This window comes from Meleagris gallopavo, chromosome 13 (assembly GCF_000146605.3).
Source record: "Meleagris gallopavo isolate NT-WF06-2002-E0010 breed Aviagen turkey brand Nicholas breeding stock chromosome 13, Turkey_5.1, whole genome shotgun sequence".
NCBI lineage: Eukaryota > Metazoa > Chordata > Aves > Galliformes > Phasianidae > Meleagris > Meleagris gallopavo.
In genome coordinates this window covers 11,612,609-11,630,198 of record NC_015023.2, presented here as the reverse complement: position 1 = coordinate 11,630,198, position 17,590 = coordinate 11,612,609, and the positions used below count along the sequence as shown (strand labels likewise).

General features: G+C 47.0%; 1 protein-coding gene across 1 annotated transcript in view; it reads right to left on the bottom strand.

The window, feature by feature from the left end:
- LOC100543321 (breast cancer anti-estrogen resistance protein 1) overlaps positions 1–17,590 on the bottom strand; it is a 52,210-nt gene that overhangs the window by 31,260 nt on the left and 3,360 nt on the right. Inside the window, 5 exon segments of the mRNA XM_031555409.1 lie at positions 1,330–1,434; positions 15,637–15,755; positions 17,152–17,246; positions 17,249–17,361; positions 17,435–17,523. Coding sequence (XP_031411269.1) covers positions 1,330–1,434; positions 15,637–15,755; positions 17,152–17,246; positions 17,249–17,361; positions 17,435–17,523 — 521 coding nt within the window.

Here is a 17,590-nt window from a genome sequence, read left to right as displayed (position 1 = left end):
GCAAGGTGCACAAGCCCTGGGTAAGCCATGACACCTCACATTCAGGGCAAGCAGCAGTCACTGCAAAATCACATGCTGGCAAGCTGAATGATGATCTAATTTAGCCTCATAACGACTCTCCTAGTGAGCTACAGAGCCAGCCTGCACTCGAGCAGTAGGGATTTTGCTGGGGGTGAGAGATGGGTTGGGAGAGACAGGAGGACCAGCAATCTGCAGGACAATTAGCTGCCATCTGAACCACCTCTGCGGTCAGCCAAGATGAAGCAAGAATGCCAACCCAAAGGTTTTCCAGCACAAAATTCCCCACAAAACACTGACGTTAAAACTGGTGAACCCTGCGGGGACAAACTGTTGTGTGGCATAAACAACAGCAACTATGCTCATTTACTTGTTCATTCATCTCAGGGAACAGCAGCTGTTAAATCACACATGCTGCACACTGTGCTCTCACTACCCTGATCTAACCACGAGCTATGCAGCACTTAGCTGGAAACACGTGTGACAACCCAGCTGCAGCCACTGAATCCCATCCTATCTCAGGAAAAGGCAGCCTTAACTCATGCTGGAGAATTGCTCTGCAGCAGATGGGAAGGAGAATGTATTTGTTTGATAAGTCCTGTTTCTGCGTGGCCAAATTGTACCCAGCTAATGCCTTCCAAATATAAATGCAAATCACCAACAGTAACAATCACTGTTGGAAGAGAAGCATTTCCCATGTTCCCCAGAAATGAGTTATCTCCCAAGCTGATTGAAAACCTCATAGTCGTGTCAGATGTCTAGAGGACCTGACCCCCTCATGTGTTCGACAGCATTATGATAATCTCTGAATTATGTGCTAGAGCTTGAACAAGAAGTGTCAAATCCACACTGAAATGATATAGAGGACATCAGAGAGGCTGAAACATGTCTCATAAGATTGCTCTCCCTAAAATTTATAAGTCATAGCCCAGCCCATCACAGTTTCTTATGGTTGAAGGAAGCACCTTCCAAAGGAACTGCAGGCAGTTTCAGGCATGTTCCTGACTTACCTCCAGTTCCATCATGTTGCTCAGGATGATCAAAACAATATTTCCTTACCAGGATGAATGATTTACGAGAATTGAGAAATTCAACTGTTCTCCTGTGCACTGAGTCACCAGGACTACAGCTTGCTCCCCCGCTTTCCTCCCCACAGAGCATCACATCTTCCCAGCCTGGTTTTGCTCCCACCAAAATCTTGCAGAAAACATACACCCATCAGCTTATATGTCACAGGGCAAAGCCTGCTACAGCAAGAGCACCATCTCTCTCGACAGCAGTCCGTGCAAGGTAGGGAAACAACAGACTCACCCAGAGACAGTTGGGAGGGAACCTGGAGCTGATGACTGCCACTTCTCTTGCTGCTTCAGAAAAGATTTTGCTTCTTTTGAGTTTGAGTCCACTTCTTTAGTCACTCTGTCAGAGAGAAAAGAGACAAACCAGAGGGTAAAAAGACAATAAAAACAAAGATCCAGCAACGAAACACAGAAACCAGTACTAGAGCTGGGCTGCTGGGCACAACACTGCACAAAGACCATCTCTATCAGCTGCGCACCAAAGAATTTGCATCTTGGTGAGATTTCACTGCAATTACTCTCTGTATTCACAGCAGAAAAAAGGAAAGGACTAGCTAATTAGAGCTGGGGGAGGAGGGGGATTTCTTCCAAATGAACAGGAATGCTTATTCATTCAAACAGGCCTCTCAAAGCCACTGAGCAGAGCTCGGGTCACCAAGGGGCACTCCAGTCTAATTGGGCTCCTGGTGGCCTTGGCTGCTGGGCAGCTGCAGTGCCACCCACTGCACAGGCCTGGCCACATCCGCAGCCCAGGCTGAGCAGGGAGCCTGGTGTGGGGCACACAGCTCCAGGGAGGCAGGGTGGCTGGGATGCACTCTCATTTTTCAGTTAATTTTTATTTGGGGCCCTGAGGGCATAATATATCGAACGTCAAAAAAGTTATAAATCAATACGGCATCTACTGTAGTGAATGAATTACAAACATCAGAAAGAATCTCTGGAAAACCACTCAATAATTAATTGCTATAAACCCCATCCACTTTATCCCCTCATTTGCAATGACCTGCCTCCAGCAACATGCTTTTCACGCTTTCAGCAGCTCTTAATGAGGTTGCCAAGCTAACAATTTTGCTCCCTTCAAAAGGAAATCCGTAAGCCTTTCCCTGGCCCCGGGCTCTGTCTGCAGAGAGCACAGACCCGAAGGAGGCAGCAGACTTGCAGTTCGGCCAGCATCGTACCCTTAGTCGAAAGCCTCCTCGGTTGCAGGATCTGCCCTGCTAAAACTCATCCTCTACGCTGCAAGCCAACCCCTGCAGAGCGAGCCAGGCACCGGAGCTCGCAGCTGGGGCAGCAGCACGAGAGCAGCATTCAGTGCCTCCCTCGTAGAGCTGGCTGGGGATTCCTGCCGGACCTGGAGAAACCCACGCAGGTGCAGAGCCAGCTGGACTGCTGCTCCGAAGCCTGGCAGTGAGGGAAGCACAGTGCAGTTACTTGTTAAGCCCAGAGGCACCAGTGCCCTCAAATCCCCCTTGTACAGAACCACTGTGCACGCATGCACTGCTGGCAGTGTCCGGCATGGAAGGGAATCTGTCCTTCTAGCAAGTACAGTGGGAAAGGCAAGTTCAGAAATAATCAATTCTTGTGCTAAACACCTCCTGCTCAGCCCTGTGCTGCCAGTGCAGAACACGTTAACCCCATTTCCCCCCCTTTCAAACGGGTGGCAGTCATGTGGATAGAGGCAAATCCCAAGTTGCGAGCACTCGGAAGCGTTTGATGATCAGGCTGGAAATGAGTGGATGGGAAAAGCAGTTCAGGAAGAAAGGAAAGCCTTGCTACAGCATCACTGCAACTTCAGACATCCCAAACACACCACCTACCCACAGCCCTCTAATAGTTGCACCACGCAGTGATCACACTCCAAAGGTTACCCCATGCATGTGAATTTCCTTCAGCAGAATCAACTGTGTCTGGAATTCTCCAGAACCCCCCTCCAAGGCCAAGATGAGTACAATCCCACAGCCTATTTGTACATGAGAATCATCATGGGACAGCCTGGCTGCTCCTCAAGACACCATGAGGAACATCAGGCAGACCCAGGGCACGGGGTCCTTCAATCATCGTGGGTCACAAAATCGTTAAGCTTGGAAAAGATCATCTTGACCAACCCAGCCCACCCCCACCCTGCCCACTGCCCACATCCCTCAGTGCCCCATCCCCATGGCCCTGGGACACCCCCAGGGACGGTGACTCCCCCACTGCCTGGGCAGCTGTGCCATGCATCACTGCTCTTTCAGAGAATAAGCTGTTCCTAATATCCAGGCTTCTGGGCCTTGAATAGTGCTGGCTGGGAAAAGCAGACGACATAACAAAACACACAACACCCCATGTTGCTCTAGAAGGTGACAGCCTAGCTCCTTAGAGGGCTGCATGCTCAACTTCCACAAACCCAAGAGAAATCTGCAATTAAACAGCAATTAAATTGAGGTCTGCGTAATGGAAAGCAGCTCTGTAAAGCCTGCAGCACAGCAGGATTCTGAGCACAGGGCTCCTGGTCTTAATATTGCGATGCCTCCTGCTGCTCCAACCATAAGCTGACCGATTTCCCTCCTATGGCTGAAGCAGAGCACAAAGCTGAGTATGAGAAACACCTCCAGGAGTTTGCCAGCCTGCAGCCTGGCACGGTGTCTGTTGGACCAGCACAAGTGTCATAGCTCCCAGAGCAGGAAAGTAGCCAATTAAATAAAAACCAAACAAGGGTTGGAGAGGGAAAGCTTGTACGTCTGTACCTCCTGAACCATCTCAGCATCGTATGCAGGAGGGCTCTGGCCCAGTGACAACAGTGGCAAAGAAATGACTTTGCTACCTGGAGCTGAAGGGATGGCTCATGCTTTGATACTTGCTTCCTCCACCACCTCAGGGTACCAGCAGCAATGGCTGGGCACGGAATAAAGCATTTTGTTTGCATTTTCCCCCCACTCTGGCCTGTTGGCAGCTGCCCAGAGTGTGTTTTTGAAATTGTTCATCACAGCAATGGAGCTGCAGAGCTGTGGGCAACCTGTTCTAGCAGGACTGCCCAGCTGGGGACAGAGGAATGTGTCAAGAATGTAATTAAAACTGACCTTTGTAGGCAATGCCATCACAAGACCCCCTGATTGCCTCATAAAACAAAACAAGAGCAGCTCCAAGCTGCTGGGCTAGTGCCAGCACCACTCCTGTACCACACCATAGGAATGACAAAAGCAGGAATATTAAAGGGCTTTACAATGTATTAACTCAGGCTTTGCACATTTCATCCTTCCTCAGATCTCAGGCCAGGGATGGAAAAAAATAAATCCTCTGGTCTGCCATAATAATGTAGACAATAACTCCCCATGTAGAAACCAAAACATTCCTTGCTCTTGGTGGGTAGAAGCGAGAGCCGTTAATGCAGCTGGAAGAAATCACAGCCATTAGTAAGGAAAATTACAAGATCTATCACTTGTAAATACTTGATAAATAACTATTTGCCTGAACCTTTACTGGAATAGTAATTCACACATTGCAATCCAGGAATAAACATGAAAGTAAATGTATTGTCAGCAGCAGAACAAGTAGCTAGCATCTTGCCCACTGGCAGACCCTGGAATCCACACACAACCACTCGCTCTCATCACATCACCATAAAGATTTCATTACTCTGCTACGCTGTTAAATTGCATAATAAAACTTTCAAAACAGGGAATTATTAATTTTTTTGACTCTGCTGGAGTCTGGTAGCACAGAGACTTCTACTAGACAAGGTACTGTGCAACTAGAGCAGAAAAGTCTCCTTCCAAGTAGTTAAAATCAAATAAAGCTAAAAACTAGATGGCTGAGCATGCCATCTAGAGATGGTGTCATCTAATATTTACAGGTGACTATCTTGATGACAGTCTGCTGGGTGACCACAACACAAGGGCCAAAATCCCTCCAGTTTAACCCCAAGTGTCTCAACTGCATTCTTCTAACCAAAGCACTCGGCGAGCATCAGGTGAGAGAGCACCTGCTGCTATTTGAGTACGTGGGGCTGGGAGCTGAGAGAACTGCTAAGATCTCCCAGTTGCAGCAGCATAAATGTGCCATCTTCCTGACCTCCTTAATGAGTAGGTCTGGAAAACGCCAGCCCTTCACCACTCGCACTCAGGACACTCAGTGCTCACTTGGGAAGCCTGTTCCAGTTTAGACCTGACACAATTACAGAACTTTCCACATTATCTTAACACCATTAGCTCTGGGGAATCACAGACAGAAAGGGGGAAAAATGAGGCTAATTATCCTTTTTCAATATTCCCCATTCGTGTCTAGCCTCATTAAGTTGCTTTCTGGAATGATCACCTGAAGAGCAACAATACTTTATCTACAAAGAATTGCAAACAAACTAACTACCACTAAGCCTTTCTGAGCCAGGAAGAACACTCTCTTTAAATCCATTTGGATGCAGTTTCAGGGGCAACTCCTGCTTGAGGTGCCTTCCCCTGTCAGATGCAGCTGTCTGATGCAAGCATGCACGTGTCCTGCATCTTCCAGGAGAGCAGTGTCCCCAAAGAACACCAGCCCACATCCAACTGCACACTAAGTAAGAATTTACTGTATGCTGGATTATCTGCTGAAAGCAAACAGAGCTAAAATGAACAGGTCCACGTTGCTCATCCACATTTTCTAATTTAAAGGAAAACATTGGCTTTCTTCCTATCAGAAAAAAGAAACAACATCCTCTAAACCTTGCTTTTAAATCAGGTGGGAGAAGCTATTCCCTGGGAGACAGAGTCTGCTCCCTGAGGCAACAAAGACAAGACCAGGCTGGAGCAACTGATAATTTTGCAAGCTGCCTATCTGCAAGGAAGCTGCTGGCTGGTTTTTAACAAGACACAAATCTGATGGGAGCTCTCCCCAGTCAGGCAATGGCCAAGCTGCCTGCCCAGTGCTGTTCCTGTCAGCAGGTGTGCATTGCTACTGCAGCAGTGAGCCCATGCTGCGCCTCCAACCAATTCATCTGAAAGTAAGCAGAGGCAAACGGTGCTTTAGCAGAAATAATGCTGATGTGCTTACTGAAATCCTTAAAGGAAAGGACTGATTTTCCATCAGCTCCTGCGTAACAGGGACCTGATGACAGACGTGAAGGAAACACAAGGGCAGTGCTGCTGCTGCAGACGCTGACCAAGCTTTTGGGCTTTGTTTGAGCCTCCGCTTGCTACCTCTCTAAAACCAAAGGGAAGCAGTGCTCCAGCCACCGAGCTCCCACTGAGACCTGCAAAAGGTCCAGCACAGTGAATGGGGCTCTTTGAGCACAGCCAGGGCACAAGTCTTCAGCTCCCTGCTTCACCCTCCCTACTTTTAAGCATCCACAAGCACTAGGTCTCTACTCACGGCCTCCCAACATTTTATTTGCACCTCCCAAAAGGGTTACCTGCAAATTACAGAGCACATCTCTAAGCTGAGCAATCCAGATGAACGGACGGATGCTGCTGCTCTGTGTGCAGTGTGACAGTCCTCTGACCTTGGCACCACGAGCTGCAAGCACGCCGAAAGCGAAGCAGATTCCTGCAACTCTTCAACTCCTGCAAAGCAGCACAACATCCCTGCTGCAGGTCTCCTTTCTTGCTCAAGGGAGGAATATGGTACGTCCCATGAGTCAGGGTTCAAAATTCACTTACAGTTGCAAACACTGGACACAAAGACTACAGGATCACAGCAGGAGCCAACACAGACCACAAAGCAGGAGCATCCCCATGGGGAAAAGGCTAAGCTTGACTCCGTTTGTAATGTGTTAATGAGATGGTGAGGCAGAGAACAGCTTTGCCTTCCCTTCAGGCTAATAGAGAAACCTTTCTGGTTCAGAATCTCTGTGTTACAAGAGAAAATCAACCATCTGGTGAGCTGTGCTTTCCGTTAGGGGAAACCCCGGCCCGTGGGCTGCAAAGCCAGCTCTGCCAGCATCTCAGCAGACATCAAAGCCCCTACTGAGCCTGGAGCTGTCAGGAATGAGACAGCAGTGTGGAAGCAAGGGAAACATAGCAAGCAAGGCACTGGGACTGGATCTGAGGCCCTGTGCAAAGGGCACCAACAGAGGGACCACTGCTCCTCACTGCCCAACAGCAGAAGAGCAGCTGTGCAATCTGAACAGGTCAAAGAGCACCTTTTGCTCCCAGATTTTTAAAAGCCAGGAAATTGCTTCAGAGCCAGAAATAATGCCTCCTCCATTACACACTGGAGAAGTAAGGGATTTGTTTCTTACCTTCTCACCCACTAAGAATTTCCACACTAACAACACACACCACAGGAACCCACAGATGGGAGAAGATGGGGTTATCCAGCTCCCTGAAGTAGATGTGCTGCCCAAATACAGAATCACAGAATCACCACAGTTGGAAAAGACCTTCAAGATCATCCAGTCCAACCATCCACCTACCACCAATAGTACTCACTAAACCACGTCCCTCAACACAAAATCCAAATGTTCTTTGAACACCCCCAGGGTCGGTGACTCCACCACCTCCCTGGGCAGCCCATTCCAGTGCCTGACCACTCTTCCAGAGAAGTAGTATAAAACACCCAAGTTAACCTGGAAGTCAAGCCATCCTTTTAAGAGATGCTTTGAGACACTTCCTATCTCGAGCCTTCCTTCCCATCACACTGATTTCCAGTAAAAAAACGCACAGATAAAACCAGCACACATTCTTAAAAGAATCAAACCTTTTTAGAAGCACAAGTCAAATTTCAGCTGGCTGTGTGCTCAGACACTGGGATTTTCAAAAGCACAGTAACAAAGAAGAAAGCCAGAAGTCAGCACGTTCCCCAACACCAAATAACACATTTCATACTGCTCTCTGACACTTTCCACACAGAACTCCTCTGCCTGCCCACTTCCCCAGCTAAGCAGAAGCCCTATCAGCATATCCATTAACGAAAACCCTGGATTGGAGCTGCTCATTAGGCCTTCCCCCTTCTCAAAGCATATTAAGCAGGCTGCGATTTACTTCAGAAGCCACACTTACAGCCCTGGCTGGATCTGTCACTATGATCTCTGTGGCAAATGCCTACGTGAGTGAGCCAGCACACCGCCTTACTCCTGCTCACACTTAATGACCCCACCTCCAGCCCTCCCTTGTGTCAACCAGCATTAAAGAACAGGAGAATTCCCCCAGTTGTGAAGCATCAGGGGACTGATGCACACAGAGAAAAGGTTATCAAAACGTGCTCCAGAAACATTCTCATGCTGAAGCATTTTTTTTTGAAAGGTAGCCTATTTTCACTTACTGGCTTCCAAAAAAAATCAATAGCTGTTTTTGAAATTGGAAAAAGGCAATATAAACCATGGATATCCAAGCAAGCTCTGACCTCTAGGAAAAACAATCCCATAAGGACAGGAGCGGGGAGGCTGCTGCCTGCACACCCTTATGCCAAGATCAGCACTTTGGTGCTTTGTGGAGAAAAGCTGCTGGTGCCTTTTTAGGCTGCTGCCTCGGAACATCACTCACACTGAAATACCATGTAATTCTGGGGGTTTGACTCTGCCTTCAGATCCCACAGCAACATCTCCAGCCTCCTCCTGCTCTGGGAAAGTGAGGCGAGGTACTCACACTTTGCAGACCTCATGGAGGAAGTGGCAGCGGACTGGAAGTGGCTAAAATACGCTTCTCTACAACCCCTTGGCCAAAGAGGACCAAAGACAAACCTCTATAAACACATATTATCATCATCATCATCACTACAAACCAGAAGATCTATTAATCCTCAAGTAGACGAGGAGACTTTGGAATGGCATTTTAAGGGGCTACTGACATTACTTATCATGCTTATTTTTCCTAGTGCTTCCTTGCTGCTGTCACCAGAGCCATCTGGAAAATGTCACCAAAAGACACGGAGGGGTTTCTACCTCTGCCCCAATTAAGTCGGTTCATTTTCCTTTGTGTTTAATTTTTTTTCAAAAAGCTTTCCAAGTAGAAGAGCTCAGATTCTGGTAATGCCCGGGTGCCTTCTCACTCACATGTATAAGCAATACATAAGCACGTATGGAACACATCACACATACATCAGCCTTGAGCTGGCAAGCAATCCACTACCTATATCACAAAAGGGAAGATGTACACCCCATCTACCAATCTTTCTCCTGATTTTAAAAGCAACCTTCTTTCACTGAGCACTGCACAAAGCCCCAGGAGCACAAAACAAACGACCAAGATTCACACCCAGTAAGAAGTGTGAGCATGCTGCCAACTTCATTCTATTCATCATCTGAGCTTCCTGAAAAGCAGCACAAGGTAAAGCGAGAGTTAATGGCATTACGTGTTCTCTCAGAGCTAATTAGCCTAACACATCTGGCCGAGCCATGCTGAGACCACGGAGCAGGAACACAGATGGATAATTACACAGTTTTAAAATTGCTCTCTGCCAGCCCTTTTCCTGAGTCTTGCAGGAGCAAATTCCCTGGACTCTTCGTCCCTTTGAAATAAATTAACTTCACCACTCCAGCTACTGCTCAGACAGCTACCTTAATCATCTTCCAAGCAAAGCAACAAAACAGGAGATCACCTCCCAGACTCTTGGCTTCCATTCCCTTTGCTTCCCATTTGATCTGAGTTGTCACCTGAGGACAGAGGGGACCTCGCAGCTACTGAGAAGGAAATCAGAAGCTGAGCAAGGATTTTGGAAAGCTCAGGCTGTTCTCACAAATCTGATTATTTCTTCTGCAGCTGTTCCCACCTGTTCTCTGAAAAGAGTCAGGGATCGAGGGTGTGAAGGTCTGGAAGGGGACAGCAGATCTGAGGTGAGAAACAGAGAGCAGTCCTCTTTCTGTCCCAACAGGCAGCGTTCCTCTATTCAACAAGCACACAGGCTAAGACTGAAAAAAAGAAAGACAGCATAAAGAAATCTCTGAAAAAACAGCACTCTATGACTGCAGAGAACTGAATCAAAGCTTCAGCTCTGCTGTGCACAGGTCAACACTTCTTGCCGTGAAGGAATCAATCAGGCCCAAAGCACTACTCTCCTGAGCAGCTGACCACGCTCGGGGCCCAGAGGAAGTTCCGTATCTCAGAGAGCCATTAAGGCTGGAAAAGACCACCAAGATCATCTATAGTCCAACCACCAACCCACCACCACATGCTCTGGGCTCAAGCCTCCCCACTCCACTCCCCCAGATCTGTCCCAGGATACGACGACCCCTAGGATTCCACAGGACAGCCAAAAAAGAAACCTTTTTCTGCCTGCACACTTCTCACCATCAGGAGCATTCTTGTACAAAGGGGAGATGCGTTATCAGCTGAAAAAGGGCTCAATCAGCAAAGGCAAGCCTCCAAAAGGCTCCAGAAAAGAACCTGCCCTCCACCACACCACCTCACTTTTACTTCTACTGCTCACGAAGTTGTGAATTCCACCACCAAAATCCATTGATCCAACTTACGGGCCAATATCAGGTCCTTAAGGTCCATCTGAATAATCTTTTTTTCTTTTTTTTTCCCCTGGATCCTTAAAGTAAGCTGAAAACATACGTAGCTGCACAAATTGAGGAATGAGTTTGGATGCCAAGTCCTTCCTGGCTCTTCCCAGATGTTTTGGTACAAGCAGTGCATGGGGAAACTCAGGTCCCCTGTGTCTCAACACAGGATCCCCAGGGAACCAGGGGGCATCAACTCCAGCATGCCCCAGCTTTCATATTCCCAAATGGGCAACAACATCACTCCATAAAAATCCTTTGAGACACGTGGATAGAAAGCTCTATAGGAAAGCAAAGGATTTTCTCCCTCTACATCCTAAAGCTTTCAAGTAGTTCAAACACACATCAGAGCCTTCTGTTCCTTTGTATATACCTCTGCACTAAATACTTTATTAAAACCCACTTAAAAGCAATTTATAAAAGCAAATAATACCCATGGAATTGGGTCATCATCTGCCCCTCAGGGCAGGAAAAACCCACTGTAAACGAGGTTCTCATGGCTGCGAGTTCAACCTTAATGCTGTCCCAGTGAGCACTGTACCCCACCAAACAGCAAGCTTTAATCAGGCAAACACAGGAATACTTTCAGAAGCAGCCTGAATTAATCTGGAAAGGGGCACTTAAGAAGCAGATAATGATTACCAAAATGAACCTGAAAAGATGAGCTTCATTCAAACCCTGCAAAATCTCCACCATCTGCTCAGCTTTCAAATATGGAAGTACCTGAAGACAAACATTTACCCATTATGCAAGGGCCATTAAACAACCCCCCAGCTCTCTATGCTTCTGGTTCAGGGCCCTGTGGGCTGCAGTTTGGACAGAGCAGTAAGTACAATGCCTTGAGCATCCAGCAGCAGGACAGGGTGCAAGCAGGAAAGAACTGTTTGGACGTTTGCACCCTCTTATCTCAGTGTCTAGACAGCAGCAGAGAGTTCACACTGTCACAAGGAGAGAAGATCTTGAAACCACTTCCTGAATGGTTTCTACAGATTCAGATCCAGCTCACAGCCAGCAGCCACACGTGCAGCTTGCAATTCTGACCCAGAGGTGGCAAGAAGCCAGGAATTACAGCACAGGAACACCTGCCAGACACCTGAGAGTACTAAAAGAAATGGTTCTGAGCATGCAAGCACAGCCAAGATGCTTGAGAAAAAGACTCAAGGGTTAATACAAATTCTAGGCTGCAAGTCCTCCAGCGGTCAGCAGCAACTGCCTCTGAGATGCTGGCTGGTTGCAAAGAGCAGGCTACCTACCAGCAGTGAGGGGTGCGGAGGAAAGAACCAAAGAGCAGAGGTCTGGGAGCCTGCTCTGTGAGGGGTTCTTCTGGGCAATGACTGCTGGGCAAAGCTGTGTCTTGAACACAGGCCTCCCACTCCTGAGTCAGCACCTCAGCCGCACACCCTTGCTCCTCTCAGTTGAATTCTGCACCCTTGCAAGTCAAATAAAGGCATGCAGAAGATGTTTCAAACTAAGACCTCCTGCTGCTAATGGTCAGCAGACCAACTTTGTTGTCTCGAAGTTAGCGGCTGGCTGATACCTTGGGGTGGGCCAGCTCCATTCATGTGAGCTGCCTTCTGCTGCCAGCCTGGACAGACACAAAGCTGACTCACAAAAGGAGTGCAGAAATGTTTTGATATCCTGAGCACAGCAGCAATTTATAAAGCACGCTGAGGGCCAAAGTACTTAAAATTGCCAGCCTCATCATATAGCAATTACATTTTTTAACAGATAAAACCTGGCACCAGAGATACAACTCCTTATTAATGCAATCACAAGTCCTACAGCACGAGGAAAGTTCATAAACCAGAGGCTTCAAAGGGACTTAAATCTCCCCTGGCAGCAAGAAATTATTTGGAACTTGGATAGTGAAATGCCTTTGCAAATTGCTCCCACTGCCCAGTTACAGACATCTGGTAACAGTCACCCACTGCTCCTTATCCACCTAACATAAGAGGGAATGGTTTTAAACTGAGACAGGGAAAGTTTAGATATTAAGAGGGTGATATTAGATTTCACTCAGGGTAGTGATGCAGTGGAACAGGTTCCCCAAGGAGGCTGTGGATGCCCCATCCCTGCAGGCATTCAAGGCCAGGCTGGATGTGGCTCTGGGCAGCCTGGGCTGCTGGTTGGTGACCTGCACACAGCAGGGGGTTGGAACTGGATGAGCACTGTGATCCTTTTCAACCCAGGCCATTTGATGGTTCGATGAAAAGAAAAATTGGTTACAAAGATGAATCCTGGAAACCAGAATTAAACAGTTTTTGTTTTACAAGGCATTACTGAACCACACATTTTGTAAAATTAGAAGCCACTGAATTTAATTCTTTCTTTGGTCATCAGTAATTTGCAATACTCTGAATCTAAAGTTCAGCACTAGCAACTGCTAAAAGCATGGACTAATTAAAACAGCACCATCAAGTGCAGCAATAATATATACAGGAGCTGACAGCTTAAAAAGGTAGGTCTTGGGCTATTCTAGTGCAACCCTGTGGCTGGAGATTTCTTTCAAGAGACTTCTACTACTCTAATCATGCAAGAGAGATCTTTTACATCTTCTTAGAGGGGAAAATAAATTGTTCTGCAAAGTAAGATCAGGGCTAAATGATCTTCTGTTAAAGGCTTCAATGAGCAGACTGCTGAAATTTGTGCCCTGAATCTCTCAGTGCCTAAATACTGATCTAAATTCTTCTCAAGCTTTCAGAAGAGCAACAGTCTAAAGCAGCCTCAAGTCATTTAGAAAGGAAAGTAACAGAGACAGCTCTCTCACTGCAGCTCTTTCAGTCCAAAAACACACACAACTACCGTGTGCTGTCTTTTGTAAGCACCGACTTGCCAGCTGCTTCCCCAGGCAAGGAAGTCAGCATTTGGTATTCAGAACGTTTGCAGCCATTAGGGTCAAAGACGACCTCCTGCTATTCAAAAGAAAAAGCCCTCTGGCCCTCACCTACTGCAACTAAAAGCAGCAGCAGCTGGGAGCAGGGATGGCTCTGTGTATCCTACACACAGCAACCCACATCAGACACTCTGAGGTGCAAGGTGTAGCAAACGCCACAGAAGCTTCAGCTTTGAATGCTATTTGTCAGCCATAAAAATCAAAAGGATGAAAAACACGGAAGGATTTTTCTGCTGTCAAAGAGCCAAAGAAAGCAGTGTGCTAGAACTCCAGCAGCAACAGAGACCGGTCAGTCCTCCAGATCTCACGCAGCTTTCTGTTGCTGGCTCTGTATCCTGTTGTTACAAAGGCTGTTGTAAATAAGTACTTCAGCAGTGGCTTACAGGTTTACAGTCTCAGTGTAGCCTAAGGTCCAGCTTTTGCCTAATTGATCAACATTTATTAGGAACTTACATCTGTGCCTTTGCAGATCCCTGGGGGAAATAATCAATATTGAGTAAGACACCAGAAAAGCCAACGGTGCAGAAAAGCACTCCTCTCTCTAACTTGGAAAGTCCTTACTACAGTTATTAAAAAATAAGAGAGAAGATGGTGATGCCAGAAGCACGAACTCGGCATCTTAGGAGCCCTGACCAAGTTCTGTTCACATAAGTACACAGTTCTGGAAGGATAGAAAGCTTCCCTGGGCCCTCCAACTAAGACAAAACAAAATAAAATAAAAGCTACAGTGGTTCATCTGTAATCTGCAACCACCACAAAATTCAGAATTAGACCAACATCTGAGTAATGCTGGCACTCTATAGAAACAACAATTATCTGAGACTTCTTTTGACAGAGACACGTTAACCAGAAGCTGCAAGGCAGACATTTTACAAGCTCTAAGCAGCTCAAAAGTTCAGTTCAGCTTCAAAGCTCTAGTGCACACAAAATTCCTTTCTGCAAGTGCTCTGAGGTAAGCCTACATGGCTAGTTTTCCTGTAAATCAATGCCTTCCCTTCTATACTCACATTAGGACACAGCACTCATCTACACCACATGGATGGATGTGTCCAGACTTCAAACAAGACTGCACTCTGATTTCATGCAACTCCAGAGCCCCAGGAGCACAGTTCTGCCATTGCCATCTGATGATGCATCACAATCCAACGAGGCTTTTGTGTGAGCCTGCAACTCTAGAAGCTTCCCCTGCTCTCACACGGTGGGACAATGCATTTGAACCAAACTCTTTTTCTGCACACCTCAGAAGATGTGGGGACAAACAACAAGCTGAATGCTGAGGACTGTGAACCTGAAAATAAATTTTTGTCTGTAATTCTACCAGAGGTTGTTATCTGTCCATGATAAAAAGCTTCATCTCTCCCTTGCAAAAAGAGGATGGTAGATTCTCTCAGAAGAGAAGCAGTGGTACAATTGTTTGCCATCTTATCAGGAACAAAGGGTATTCCTACAGTCCAGATTGCGTAGGGAAATGGGAAAGCCTCTACCAGAACTCATGGCTTTCCCCACATTTTTCAGGCAGCAGCACTGGCATGAAAAGCAAGAGCAATGCAAGCCCCAGCTCCCCGCCTCCTCCTGCAGTTGGGCAGTTCAGGTGTTATTGCTGGGAACTGCTGCCCTCTGCTGTCAGAGGAAACAGACACAGATTCCAAAGGGGCTCACCCAAGCCCTCCTCAGTTTTGGTCTTACAACTTTATAACATACTGCCCTTTCTGCAGCTCATCCCAAGCGGACTTCTGCAAGCCAAACAGCCTACAGGGTGATTTAACTTAGCCCATCACCTTCACTGCAGCTGTTAGAATAGGAAGCGATTAACCATCGGCCCAGCTCTTACAATCTGCACATCTCTGTACAGGATTGTAAATGTCACTTGGGAAAGTGCCAGCAGATATCCTGCCACCAGCACACAATTTGGACTGCACAGAAAGAATAAAACGTGTGACTAATCTCTGAGTGGTGATTTCATTTCTCTCCTTGTCTCAGCCCTGGCAGTGCCATCATTTCATACCTCATCAACCTGGGGAAGCCTAAATGAATTTACAGGAATATTCTGAAGGTGATCAAAGTATACGTAAGTATGCTCTGCAGCCCTCAGCAAAAAATTCTGGCCTCATTTTCCTTGAGGTCTTTCTGTGCTCATGATTAAAAGTGTAAAGGAACAAACAAGAACAGAAACCCTGCTTCACATGCATCAGCCTGTCAGCAGCAGGACAGCATGTGCTCTGCACAGAGCAGAAGCCTCTGAACTGCCAACTCACCTGACTTCCTCACCAGCAAAGTCGAACACTTTGGTGATTGTGACTTTTCCTGAATCTTTTGGCTTCTCAGATTCTTTTGGTTTCCCCTGAAGCTTGTTCACACTCTTCTCTTCTCCAGCCTGTGGAATATATGAATGAGAAAGCACAACAATGCATTTCTACACTCAAGGCAAATTCCACTTCTGAATGGCCAAGAACCCAATACAAACTTCAGGTATTGTTGTAATTTAGTCTGGTTAGTCAAAGCACATAACCTCCCCATCTCATTCTCAACTTCTCATTATAAGTCACAGTTCAGAGCCAAAACAAGAAGAGAAACTGTAAATACGTATAGGAACTAGCAAGGATACAGTGCTGTGGTTCAGAGCGCAAGCAAAAGCCTGAAGTCACAGTTTTCTCAAATCAAGCACAGCCAAAGCAATAAAGCTGTAAGGGTGGATTAAACAGAAATACATTTACTTTTGCCCAGGAATATATAAAAACACAATAATCAGTAGTAAAATATGGCTGATCTTCAGACAGAACTAGCAAGACACTAAATTATTTGTCAACAATAGGTCTGAATTTGAGAGGGAAATAGTTTTCTTAAGCTATTTGTTAACAATGTCTATTTACGCAGGAACAACTACACTGTAATTACTAGTCTTTAATAGCACACACAAATCTCAGACCCCATTCCACAATCAAAGCAAAAACTTCATTTCTTGCTCAAAACCAACCCCACGCTACAGAAATCTTCAAAAACACCCCCAACTTCAAAGGTTCCCAAGAAAAGCTGAGAAATTGTATCCCCATAAGTTGCTCTGGACTACAGAAGAACTTCTAAAGACAACCACATTCTAGCAATCTGTCTTGCTCAGAAGACAACTTTCCTTCTCTCTGATCTACCTACAACCACTCAGCCATTTGCCCAGTAAGACCTAAGGTGGGGAGAAGCACAAGGCTTCAGATGAAATGATGCTCCTCCTAAAAGCTGCAAGCAAGAATTGCACAGCTATATTGAACCTCCAGCTTTCCAGTCGTAGAGAGAAGCAAGGAGAATTACAACCATATGTCACCACTTCAAGGGTCAAGACTTCTGTTACAAAAGATTCTTTTGGTTGATTTGTTGGAGGAAAAAAACCTAATTCCAGCAAGACAGGAATAGCTGGAATGGTTGTTTCCACACTTATACACACAGACTCCATATTACTGGAGCAGCAACAGGGGCACAAGAAGCCTTAAGGAAAAGTTGTGTCCACGAGTGTAACTCAGCCCCAGCCTCACTTCTCACATGTGACTGCAAGACCAGGAAGAGACACTGCCAGCTGTTGATGGGACACCAGAGGATGCTGAGAAGCAGCTCTAAGAATTATCCCTGCCAGACTATAGGCCTCCCCAGTGGGAAGGCAGCCAGCTGTCTGGCCCATAGTGGGGCTCCAGGCTTACAGAACAGATGGGGCACAAATGAATGTAGACCCTCCATAGCAGTGCTGCATCTGCCACCCACACATCCCCTTAGCAAAGCCCTGGTACCTTGTCAGCACGAGTTGCCTGTGTGGCCGCTGCTTTGGGCTTCTGCCCCACGTCGCTGAGGAAGCTGGCCCAAAGCGCGTCCTCTTTCTTTTTTCTTCTTCTTCCCGGTCTCTTTCTGACTGCTTTAAGTCATCCTCCTCGTCTTCGTTTTCCTGAGCTTTTCCTTCCTCTTTCTCATCGACCTCGAGCACGAGGCCTCTCCTCTTCTTCCTGCAAGCAGACAGCAAGCAAACACGCAGAGCTGTGTGAGGCACAGGGCTGACAGGTGGACGTGGTGCATTACCCCAGCGCTCCCTCCCCCGACTCCCCGCCGCCGAGGGCTTCAGGCGCAGCACAGCTCAGGCCGGGGGCTCTCGGCCTCTTAAACCCCGACTAGAAGCACGAAGCGCGAGGAAACGGGCCGCTCCCTCAGGCGGGCTCCCTACCTGCGGGCGGCCCG